Genomic DNA, 12,223 nt, shown 5'->3' with positions numbered 1-12,223 from the left:
CAAACTAAAAGTAAACACAAAAATCTGCAATATCCTAATTATTTTTGTAATAATTGTCAATCTGCCTACAATAGCCAATGTACTACTACGGATTTTTGTTAACATTTAAAGCATAGTAATTTATAAGTTAAATATTGGCTTATAAATGAAATATAACTATTGATGTCAAGTAAACTCTTCATTAATAATTTGCCTACAATAGCTAAGTTTGATTTCAAGTAAACTCTTCATTGACAATTTGCCTATAATAACTAAGCTTGATTTAGTGTAAACTCTTCATTAATAATTTGCCTACAATAGCTAAGTTTGATTTCAAGTAAACTCTTCATTGACAATTTTCCTACAATAACTAAGCTTGATTTAGTGTAAACTCTTCATTAATAATTTGCCTACAATAGCTAAGTTTGATTTCAAGTAAACTCTTCATTGACAATTTGCCTACAATAACTAAGCTTGATTTAGTGTAAACTCTTCATTAATAATTTGCCTACAATAGTTAAGTTTGATTTCAAGTAAACTCTTCATTAACAATTTGCAAATATCAATGAAATGTCACTCACATCTGCAATGTCCTAATTATTTCAAATTATTGTAATTTTAGAACATCAGAAAACTAATTATTTCAAACTATTTCAAATTATTTCAAATAGAAAAGAGAGAACAAATGTGTTTGAACTATATTTCGTTTCCAATTTGTGGCTGAGACAAATGGAAATAAATGGTACCAAACACGAAAGAAACAAAACAAATGAGCGACTTCAGGTTGGAGGACTTCGAAACAAAACAACCACCCCCCCATACAAAACAAGAAAGAAATAAATGGTACCTGCCTGAGGATGAGACGTGAGATCGGAGAACTCAAAATTTGCAGAACTGGAGGTCTACAGAGATTTGGGACTGAAAAAAATTCAAAATCGTTTAGTTGGTGGTTGCTCGCAGTTAGAGTCAGTGAAAAGAGACTTCAACGGAGGTCAAGCGATTTCAGAGAGGTGACTTCGACGGAGGTCGAGGAGGGACGAGGGAGGACTTTGACGGAGGTGGAGCGATTTCAGAGAGGAGGCTTCAACGGAGTTTGAGGAGGACGAAGGAGGACGTAGGACGGAGGTTGAGCGATTTCAGTCTTCAAGAGAGGAGACTTCGAAGTTCGATGGGGATGGCTGACGGCGAAGGCGATTGAGAGACCGAAACCCTAAAAACTAAAAAGATATAAATATATTATATATAATTATATATTTTTAATATATTCATTTAAAAGTGGTTCGGTTCGGTTTCAAATCGGTTTTGGTATTTGAAATCAAATTGAACCGCATTAAATCAGTTTTAATATATGTCAAATCGAACCGAATCACATTAATTCAGTTTCGATTCGGTTCGGTTTCAGTGGTTTCAATGATCACCCCTACATAAAATTATGATTTTGACTAACTTTCCCTTAAAACAAGTATTGCAAAAGCCCAAGACGTCAGGTGATATGAAATGGGCAATAGAATTGAGCGAACATGATATTCACTACAAGCCAAGGATTTCAATAAAGGGAAAAATAGTGGCAGACTTCTTAGAAAAGTTGACTCTGGCTAATGTTGAGGTTGAGTTTGAGCTTGAGTCTGAGGCCAACCATGTGGAGTGAGGACTAAGATCTATTAATCACATTTGATGAGTTTAGACCCTCAATGGACCCTTTCTATCGATGGATCGTCCAACATGAAAGGGTATGGTGCGAAAATTTTGTCGGAATCCCCTGATGGTGAACGATACGAGTACGCCCTTATATTCAATTTTCGGGCATTAAATAATGAGGTAGAATATGAAACCCTCATTGTAGTATTAAGAGTTTCCAAAGGGATAGGAATTTCTAACCTTCTGATTTTGAGTGATTCACAGTTAGTGGTAAAACAAGTAACAGAAGAGTACCACGCCAAAGAACGAAGGAGGACAATTTTTTAACCAAGGTTAAGGAGTTACTTGCTTCATCCCCAAAATATGAGATCAAGCAAGTTCCAAGGTCGCAGAATGCAAATGCAGATTCATTAGTAAGATTAGCAGCATTATATGAGACATAATTTAGCAGAATAGTCTTGGTAGAAATCTTGCTCGAGCCCAGCATACACGAGAAAGATACTATGGATATGGAAAAGTCAGAATTCTCTAAATCTGAGGCTGCTAAAGCCAAGTCTGAGGCCAACCCTACTAGGGACGAGGCTGAGGTCGAGGCTATGGATATTGAAGACACAAATTTTCTCCGATTCTATGACTGCTGAAACTAAGTCCGAGGCCAACCCTACTAAGGATGAGGCCAAAACCGAGGCTATTGATATTAAAGAATATATCTCTCCGAGGCCATAACAGCTAAAGTCAGGTCTGAGGTCGACCTACCAAGGGCAAGGTTGAGGCCAGGGTAGAAGAAAGAGATGATGATAAAATTGTATTAATAGCCTAGTATAATAGGTTAGCTCAGAGAAGTTTAACTTGGATGGATCCGATAATCAAATATTTGAAGAACGGAGAGCTACCTTCAGAAAAAGCAGAGGTCAAGCGATTGAGAAGGCGAGCACAAGCTCTTAAACAAGATTATTCATTGCTCATGCTAAAATGCCTCACACATAGGGAGGCAGAATATGTGATGTGAGACATTCACGAAGGGATATGTGGCAATCATTTTGGAGCAAGATCTCTATGCCACAAAAATGTTATGCAGGGATATTATTGGCCAACCATGCTTCAAGATGCATGAGACTTTGTGAGAACATGTGACTAATGCCAACGGTACGCACCAATCCCAAGGAAATCACCTAAACCATGAACTAATATTGTAAGTCTGTGGCCTTTTACACAATAGGGAATAAACCTAGGGAATAGACCTTATTGGGCCACTCCCTCAAGGCAAAGGCAGACAAAGTTTGACATGGTAGTATTGGATTGCTTTACAAAGGGGGCCGAGGCTGAAGCACTTGCAATTATAATAATAAAAAAAAAAGTTACAAATTTTGTTTGGAGAAACCTTATGTGTCGATTTGGGATCCCTAACACAATTTTTACAAATAATGGAAAATAATTCGATATTCAACATTTAGAAGATTTTGCATAGATCTCAACATCACACATCGATATTCCTCCCCAGTTCATCCCCAAACAAATAAATAGGTAGAAGCGGTAAATAAAATCATTAAACGTAATTTAAAGACAAAACTTGAAGGATTAAAAAGATTATGGGTGGAAGAACTATCAATCGTAATATGGGCATATCGAATCAAGAACTTTTATATGAGAAACCCCATTTTCTCTTTCTTTTAAGGTTGAAGCAGTAATCCCAGTAGAGATTGGAATACCATCACTAAGAGTTAAGCAGTTTGATCCTCAAGGAAATGAAACTTTAATGAGGTTAATCTTAGACCTATTGAACGAGCACTGTGAGACAACACATTTTTGTGTAGCAGAGTATAAGAATAGGATAGCAAGATACTACAAAACCTTAGTAAGAGTGGGAAGCTCTAAGGAAGGAGACCTAGTATTAAGGAAGATGATGCAAAATGCCCAAGATTTAAATGCAAGAGCACTTGGGTCAACATGGGAAGGACCATATCAAGTGATTAAAGTGGTTAGACCCGACACATACACATTGGCAGATCATGTCGGAAAGGCTCTCCCACACCCGAGGAACTTCAAGCACTAGAAAATTTATTATCATTAAAGATGTCTACAAGTATAAATAAATGGTTACCGGATAAGTTGTCATAGGAAATTTTCTTATCTTCCAGCATTATGTCGAGGAAAGAATGAGACATTCAAGTCAAGAATGGCCTAGAAAAAGGAGCTTGCTCAAATCTGGGCACAAGCCAGCATGCTCGACCCCAGCTAAGGTTAGGATTGAACCTAAAAAATTTCCTAACTTGACATCCTGAGCTAAAAAAAAAAAAAATACGACTCGGCCTTGACAATCTGAAGGCGCATGGTTAGCATAGACAAACAAAGAGGCACTCGAGAGACAAAGCTATAGGAAAAATTGGTATAAGAAAAAAAAAATAAGATGTAACAACAACAATTGGGCGAAGGGAGAGCTACTTAATGAATCAACATGACTACAATCAAGAAAATAATGGTTTATGGTTGGCCTCAATCGAAGGACCGACCAGAGAAAGCCCATAAAAAAAAGTCACAGGGGGCTCCACATAGGAGGCTTAAAGATGGCTGAATCAAACAATGAAAACTAAGTGAAAGAAGAGCTATATAACAAATTAAGACAAGAAGCGACAACAAGTCAGGAAAAACAACAGGAGGGAGGTGACAGGTAACAAGCTACAACCAGTGAAGGAAAGAAGGATGTCGACAACAAGTCGAGAAAAGCAACATAATATAAATACAATATTTCTTTTGACAAAAATACAATCACAAACCTTGGAATAGATTATCTAAACAATCCTCGCATGATATATTAATCTGATCATAAAACATAATCTAGATTGATTACTTATAAATCTAAAATTTGTTCCTAGTTGTGAAATTTAAATTTATTGATGGTGACACCACAATGATTTTAAAAATTTTATGTACAAAATTTTTTCGATTCCATAGTTTTCTTTTTCCCGATTATATAATAAGATATTTATAAGAGATTCCCACCCTCGAGATTCTCGTTGCGTAAAATATTATACGAGTATATTGGAAGTCAAAGTCCTAAGAAAAAGTTGGGATTTTTTCACTTCGTAAATAAATTATAAATGTCAATATTTTTGTTAATGACAATTTTCATTAATATTTTCAACCTTTTATCTAAAATAACAATATAAAAAAGCTAAAATTATATTATACACAATTAATTTTATTATTGTTTAAAAGGCACCTATATAGTTTCTAGATTAACATTTCGAAACTATCCTTCAAATATAAGACTTTTCAAGTTTAAAATCAAAATTAAATTATTAAATGGAAAGATGATAAATAGAACAAAAATTTGAATCGTTGCACAATTTAGTAAGTCTAATGTTGTTTGAAACTCAATTTTTTTTTTTAAAAAAAAAAAAACTTTAAGATAGTTTTAAAGTATTTATGAGAAGTGAAAGGTAAGAATTTGTCCTATTAAAAGATAAAATTGGAGATGAAAATGAGCATAATTAATTGACATAATATTTATATTATCAACTCTAAAATCAAAAGTTCGATTTTCAATCGCACGAAAAATGAGATTATTTTTTACGATTTAGCCATATTGAGATTCTTTTAGGACACGTAGATAAGAAATAAGTGCATCAAGCATCAACAATACAATAAATAGAAACGGCACTTTCTGCTGACTCATCGTACAAGTTTCATCAAATTCCACAAGAAAGGCCAAAGGCTTATGAAAGAAACTGTCATAGCCGTAAATAAAAAGCACAGCGCCATTGAAAGACAACTCAAAATTGCATGCAAACCCACATCAAAATTTCCTTAAAGTTCATTTTTCTTTTTCTTTTTTGGTTCAGTTACCCAAAAGTGAGGTAGTTGAAAACCATTAAACAACAAAAAATCAATAGTTCTGTAATTTGTTTGTATAGAATTAAGAGATAAAATCATCAATGATCCATCTTTTATCTCTTAATACAACCCAGCTGCCATCACTCTCTCTCTTGTCCTTTATCTTTCTTTCTCTTTCTCCATTATTTAAGTACTACCCAAGTGAGCTAAAAAAGCAAGTTCAGTGGACAGTGTTGACAGAACCACCACAGAAATGGGTTCCAAGACACTGTTTTTCTTCATCTTCCTTTCCTTTGTGGCCGTTTCTTTCAGATATGCTTCTGCTCAGTTTGAGGAAGACAATGGTCTTGTTATGAACTTTTACAAAGATACATGTCCTCAAGCTGAAGATATCATTAAAGAACAAGTTAGGCTTCTCTACAAGCGCCACAAGAACACTGCATTCTCTTGGCTAAGAAACATCTTCCATGACTGTGGTGTTCAAGTAATCTTCTCTTCCCATCTCCTTTTTTTTCTTTTTCTTTTTTTTTTTTTCCATGGAATTCAATTTTTCCTACTGATTTTCTTTGACCAACATAAAATTGTTGAGATCAGTCCTGTGATGCATCTCTGCTCTTGGATTCAACAAGAAGGACCTTGTCCGAGAAGGAAACAGACAGAAGCTTTGGACTTAGGAATTTCAGGTATATTGAGACCATTAAAGAGGCAGTGGAAAGGGAGTGCCCTGGAGTTGTGTCCTGTGCAGATATCCTTGTTTTGTCCGCCAGAGATGGCATTGTTTCTGTAAGTATATGTCTTCTTCTCTTTCCATTCTCTGTTCTGTTCCTTGACTGATTTATATTAGAAGTTGTTGGTTTGGTTCTTCCTTTTTTGCAGCTTGGAGGGCCTTACATCCCACTAAAAACAGGCAGAAGAGATGGAAGGAAAAGCAGAGCTGATATTTTGGAAGAGTATCTTCCAGACCACAATGAAAGCATGTCTGTTGTCCTTGAAAGATTTGCAGCCATGGGTATTGATACCCCTGGAGTGGTTGCTTTATTAGGTAAATGTTCCATGTCCCCTAACCCCTTAGTGGTTCTAACCAAGGAGCACGCAGATCCCAAAAACGTAGTCTCTCCCCCAAAAATGACTTATTCTCCGGAGAATGCATTAGATATTTACCTAAACCAGTAACCAAACAGCTTATAAAGTTGTTCCTTTCCCATCTTTGAGTTCATCATGTGAGATTTGAGAAGTTCTTATTAGCTGAACAGCTTAAAGCAAAGTCACTTTTGAGACATGAGTTCAATAGTTTTATAATGATTCTGAATCTAAGTAGTTAAACAGCTTACAAAGTTGTTCCTTCCCCATTATTGAGTTCAACATGTGGAGGTTTGGTCAACTTCTTAGTAGCCAAACAGCTAAAGCTTTTAGTTACTTTTGATACATGAGTCTTAACAGTTCTACAATGTTTCTTTCTGAATCTGAACACTAAACTTTTTTAAAAGTTCCATGAAGGTCTCTGAATCTTCCAAATCTTTTGAATTGGTGAAAACTTACTAGTTCTAAACTCATTGTATTGTGTAGGAGCTCATAGTGTTGGTAGAACACACTGTGTGAAGCTGGTCCACCGGCTCTACCCACAGGTTGACCCTGTGCTGAACCCTAGCCATGTAGAACACATGTTGTACAAGTGTCCTGATGAGATCCCAGATCCCAAGGCTGTTCAGTACGTGAGAAATGATCGTGGTACACCTATGATTCTGGACAACAACTACTACAGAAACATACTTGACAACAAAGGGTTGCTGATAGTGGATCATCACCTAGCTACAGACAAGAGAACAAAGCCATATGTCAAGAAAATGGCCAAAAAGCAAGACTATTTCTTCAAGGAATTCTCAAGAGCCATTACCATCCTTTCCGAGAACAATCCTCTAACTGGCACAAAGGGTGAGATCAGGAAGCAGTGCAATGTTGCCAACAAGCTGCACTGAGTTATGGCAAGCTTGCTCAAGATGATCCATGTCTGTCTCTCTCTGGTTAAGGGAGATGGGGGAGTGAGTTTTGGCTGAATAATTAAGATTGTGGTTTATCCATCTGTTGTAAGGTAAAATTAAAGTGGGTGTGTTTGATGCAGGCTGTACTGGTCACTGCTGCTTCTGTTTGCTCTTTAGGATTATGCTAAGTTGTGCTTGTTGTGAGCTTTGTGTTGGTAAAGGGGAATGTAGGGATGGATGTTGTATGTATATATGTATGTGTGGATGAATGGTGGAGAGATGGTGTATGATGATGCATTGACCATATTGATGCCTGGTTATTCAGGATCCATGGGAATGTTGTACTTGAGTTATCTTCTTGTAGTAATAAAAGCTGCACAATGGCAAGAGATTCAGGCTCTGCACATATATACTTATATTGAAGGAGATGCAATTATATGTTTAAAAGCAATGAAAGGTTGGAAGGAGAATCAGAAGAAATATTTGTTCATGTAAAAAGAAGATAAACAAACAGATGAGAAAAGCAAATGCACTTGTCACAGTATTTTGCTACATAATAATTGAATTTTTGGGACCCTCATTGGAGGGACGTCTGATTAGCTAGCCAAACGAAGAAAATTAGTACTAGAAAGAGAGAGAGAGAGAAAGAGAGAAAAGAAAATAACAAAATCATGATTTTCACAACTTTTAGGCGGTAATAATACTATTGAAAATCAAGATATGGTAAAATCACCTTAAATTGATAAATTTTCATCTTGGTTTTAAGCAAGAACTTATCCTTGTCAAGATGAGTGAAGAAGCTACAAAAAGAAAATTTGGCTATCATTTTTTATTAAGATAAATGGAAGAAACATGGAGTGGTTACTTAGTCAGCCAGATTAACCCACTTTGAAGGAGAGACAAATGCAAGGGAATAACTGAGATGTGGGACCTCAAAATAAAGCACAGTAACATAAAGGAGACTGGATTACCGTTTGCTGCTTGTGTATATGTTTTAATCTTTACTGCTTGAAGTACTGTCAGAATTACTATCTGTTTCTTCTGAGATGTCCTCATTCTTTGCATTTTCTTCCATAGCTTTTGGCATGAAGGGGCCACAGGGAAAGCTGCAATAAGGCTGTGATTGGAAGGAGATATAATTTCCACTTGATGGAAAAGAATGATAAGCATAAGGTGAAGGGTAAAGCCCTGGATTGAATGAATTTGGAGGCGGCCAATACATAAGAGGAACAAATGAGTTTGGTGGGAAATAATTAAATGGGTTCTGAGTTTGGTAGGAGGCCATAGCAGTGCAGGAACTAGCAACCATTGGATTTGGAATTGGATGGTTACTGTCTACTGGTGCCTGAGATGGAGATGGCAGTGACTGAAATGCTGCCACAGCACGAGTTTGGATTGAAGTGTACCCTACCAATCCAAATTTCGTTGAAGTGTCTGAAGAGTCAGGCTGTTGGTTAGTACTACTTGGCTTTTTCCCCCTTGATTTTTTTGAAACAGTTCTTCCAACTTGCTGCTCCTGAACAAATTTGTCATCCTGTGTTGAACAAATTGTGTCAAGGTCTCAAGTTCATGATGCCATTATAGTAGAGGGATTGTATCTTTAGATCTTACGATGTTATTGGTCGTCAAGTGTGTAAGAAATAACTCCTCGCCTTCGGCATCTTTGTCTGTCCTGCAAAAGAAAGTTCATTGCTCAAGTGCAGCATACTAGCAATGAATCTTGGTAAATAATTCAAGTTAGCTAGAAAAGGGTTGTTCTTATTATGACAATAACAAGGTTCTTTAGGCCTAGTCACAATCCTCCATAAACCATATGTCAAAAATGCTTCTTTGTTCTTGTTAAGGGACAAGAGACTTTCAGATATCTTTGCAATGGTATGAATTATGATATTGTCCACTTCGGACATAAATCCTCTAGTTTTACTTTTGGTTTCATCCAAAAAGGCCTCATACTAATGAAGATAGTTGTTATCATTTATGTACTCGTGATCATCCTCTTATCTAGTCAATGTGGGACTTTGGTTGCATTCTAACCATTCTTTTTCCTGCTATGTTACTTTCAGTGCAATTATAGCAATACCTGTAGTATTTCTGAAGCAAGTCCAAGTTACGGTATTTGGTTTCTTTGCGGACAATGTCATCTGGAAAACCAGCCATGAAGAGAAGTGTAATTCCCAAGGCTTTGAAGAAAAAACTCCCACTGCGGATATTAGCTAACATAGCCATCCTGCACATGAGTGGCCCAAATGACTTCAGCTTGTTTCTTCCCATTCGCTGCCTCACATACCTGGCCATAATCAGTGGCAAAATATTCTAGTCAGTCAATAACCATATATAAACAGAACTATGCAAAGGTAACTTTAATAACGACGTCGCTCTTCTCGGAAAATGGCCGTCTTACTCGTTCTGTGGAAGATTCCTTGTCCTGCCACCATATTTGATACAGAGAAAGAAGCAAGAAGGACAGTTAACATCTAATGGTCGCATAGCTTTCTCTTCCTCTAGTATTTGAACTGGACATAATGTTGGATTATGCCTATTGGGGTAGAAAATTCTCCTCCTTACACCAGGATTCTCATACAAGACATGCTCCTGATAGCAAATAAAGTTCATTTTAGCCTTTTAGATTGATGACAATAGACAGAGTCAAAAATGAAAATATTTAACATGTCTAAGTTTAAAGCAGGTAACTCCATGCGAGCAAAATGTCCTTTAGGACACAAGTTAACATCATAACAAGTCGAAACACGACATTTCCAAAACATAATATCAAGTCATCAACAAATCTTCAACTGCTTACCCCAGGATTTTGAGGAGAAATGAACGGCTCTCCTTTCCTTAGAATACTGAAATGATTGAAGTCTAACTCGTATATCTCTTCACAACCATGCCTTATACCAAGACATGAAAACACTATTATTTTCCTCATGGTATGAGATTGAGCATTTTTCTGCGGCAAGACTTCTGATTCAATAATTCCCTTTACTTCTTTAGGACAGAAGGCTAACTTTGGAGGCTTTTTTTGAAGCGATACGTTTCGAAATCCTACTTTATAAACTTCATTCCCAGATGCAATGATGTTTGATGTTCCATCATACAGTTTAATGTTTTTGGTTTCGTTCTTTTCACTTCTCTCTTCTACCTCACTTTTAGGCTCCGGTCTTTTTCCATATTCTTTAGCTTTTGTTTGCTTGTTTTCAGCACCAAACTGATTCTCCAAATATCCCGTATTTGAATCAAGGTATATATCTTGTTTAGCATCATTGAAACTTTTGGAATTTCCATTAATTTCCCAATCCTTGAGATCAAAAGGAATTTCCCTCCCCTCGTGATTATAATCTTCTTCATCATCAGTTTCATCTGTATCTGCACAATCTACAGTAATATCACATTCCTTGAACTTTTCACAATGCACAAACTGTGTCTCATCCATACTCATCCAACTAACCAATTGATCCTCTAGATTTGCATCTGTTTGGGACAAAAACTGAGTTCCATCCTTCATTATTGTTTCATTTTTCTTAACATTTTGTTGATTGCTACCTGTTTCCTCTTTGTTTCTTTTAAGCCTCTTGAAGCTTCTTCCCACTGGCTTTGAACAACTTCCCTGAAAATGAGCATTGAGCACATGAAACAAAGATACAATTGAAATGAGTGAAAAAAGAACAAACAAATTAGAACTGAGAAATCATACCAGTTCATCAGCAAGTTGGGCATCCTTCACTTTTTCCTCTAACAATTTAGCTTCCAGAAATGATATTCTCTCCACGAGCTCCGCATTTCTCTGCCTCTCTCTTTGTAACTCATCAGCCATTTGTGCAATAACATTCACATTCTCCCCTCTGGATTCATGGTCGATTGTAGAACATAATCCACATGGATTATTAACCAAACCAGCAGCACAAGCTTGAAGCTCCACCATCGACCAAAAAAGAACTAAAAAAATGCCTAGCTATTCCAAAAACCTACAGCTTAGGAACAAATTATCAACTCATTTGCTAAATCCCACTCCCAAAATTCATCAAGTCCTTGTTCTTTATTACAGTAATCAAATACCCAGATGAAAAAAGTGAACTAAAATGCTGAATCAAAGAAACCCATCACAAAATCGCATCAACAGATAGGGAAACTCCAAAAACAATCGAAATGGGATTGGTGAAAAGGCTCAGCAGATGAATTCAAGTTCTGAGAGAAACAAAATGGATTTGTAAAGAAGTGAATAAAGACGAATCCCAATATCACAGATCATTGTAAAGAAAGCAAAAAGAAAAGATAAAGAGTCGTAGTGATGAGTTGCTAATGAAGCAAAATGGAGAGAAGAAGGAGAAGGAAATGGCATGCAACACCATGTGCAGTGGCATTATTATTTATTCCCTCTCTCTCTTCACAAATTTGTGTATCGATCAAAATGTCAAAAATTCCCTCCCTGCCTTCAAATTGAAAATGAAATAATAATTAAATAGAGCTAATAACGTATATTTTGATCGGGAAGTCAAAAATTTCGATTCACCACCAAGAACGAAAAAGAAAGCAGAAAACAAAACCCTATTAAAAAAATTGACATTGAATTTTCATATATTATTGTAAACTAGAATTTTCATATATTATTGTAAACTATGTATAGGTTTAATAACTTACTTCGTGTAATAATATTTTGTTTTTCATTTTAAAAAATTGAACTTGTTGCATGTATTATTTCATCGTGTCACGTGGCCAAACCACCTTAAGACACGTCTACTCGAAATACACTAAGATAAATAAAAAAGCAATTGAAGTCCGTATGAGTTGACCTG

General features: G+C 36.3%; 3 protein-coding genes across 4 annotated transcripts; 2 read left to right on the top strand and 1 right to left on the bottom strand.

Annotated features, from left to right (window-relative positions):
* The first annotated feature begins 2,120 nt into the window (after window positions 1–2,120).
* Window positions 2,121–3,670, top strand: LOC150034686 (uncharacterized). Its single transcript, XM_090316821.1, has 2 exons — window positions 2,121–2,204; window positions 3,293–3,670. Exons 1-2 carry the CDS (start codon window positions 2,121–2,123, stop codon window positions 3,668–3,670), a joined length of 462 nt encoding a protein of 153 aa, XP_090172947.1.
* Window positions 3,671–5,294: 1,624 nt separating this feature from the next.
* Window positions 5,295–7,819, top strand: PRXR1 (Peroxidase superfamily protein). Its single transcript, XM_039038656.2, has 4 exons — window positions 5,295–5,935; window positions 6,046–6,234; window positions 6,328–6,493; window positions 7,018–7,819. Exons 1-4 carry the CDS (start codon window positions 5,705–5,707, stop codon window positions 7,425–7,427), a joined length of 996 nt encoding a protein of 331 aa, XP_038894584.1. The 5' UTR covers window positions 5,295–5,704; the 3' UTR covers window positions 7,428–7,819.
* Window positions 7,820–8,163: 344 nt separating this feature from the next.
* Window positions 8,164–11,880, bottom strand: LOC120083101 (uncharacterized). 2 transcript variants are annotated; one of them, XM_039038655.2, is made up of 7 exons: window positions 11,125–11,880; window positions 10,231–11,037; window positions 9,832–10,022; window positions 9,511–9,717; window positions 9,042–9,102; window positions 8,402–8,964; window positions 8,164–8,230 (listed from the first exon to the last, which is right to left on the bottom strand). In XM_039038655.2, the coding sequence occupies exons 1-6, from the start codon at window positions 11,350–11,352 to the stop codon at window positions 8,425–8,427; spliced, it is 2,034 nt and encodes a 677-aa protein (XP_038894583.2). In that variant the 5' UTR covers window positions 11,353–11,880; the 3' UTR covers window positions 8,164–8,230; window positions 8,402–8,424. The 2 variants fall into 2 exon arrangements, with proteins under 2 accessions (XP_038894583.2, XP_090173014.1); XM_090316888.1 differs by lacking the exon at window positions 8,164–8,230 and having other exon boundaries at window positions 8,236–8,964.
* Between the last annotated feature and the right edge of the window lie 343 nt (window positions 11,881–12,223).

Source organism: Benincasa hispida, chromosome 8, assembly GCF_027475165.1.
Source record: "Benincasa hispida cultivar pf3 chromosome 8, pf3_genome.v1.1, whole genome shotgun sequence".
In the NCBI taxonomy this organism is placed as follows: Eukaryota; Viridiplantae; Streptophyta; class Magnoliopsida; order Cucurbitales; family Cucurbitaceae; genus Benincasa; species Benincasa hispida.
Note: the sequence above shows the minus strand (reverse complement) of the source record. Positions and strands in the feature narration are given on the sequence as shown.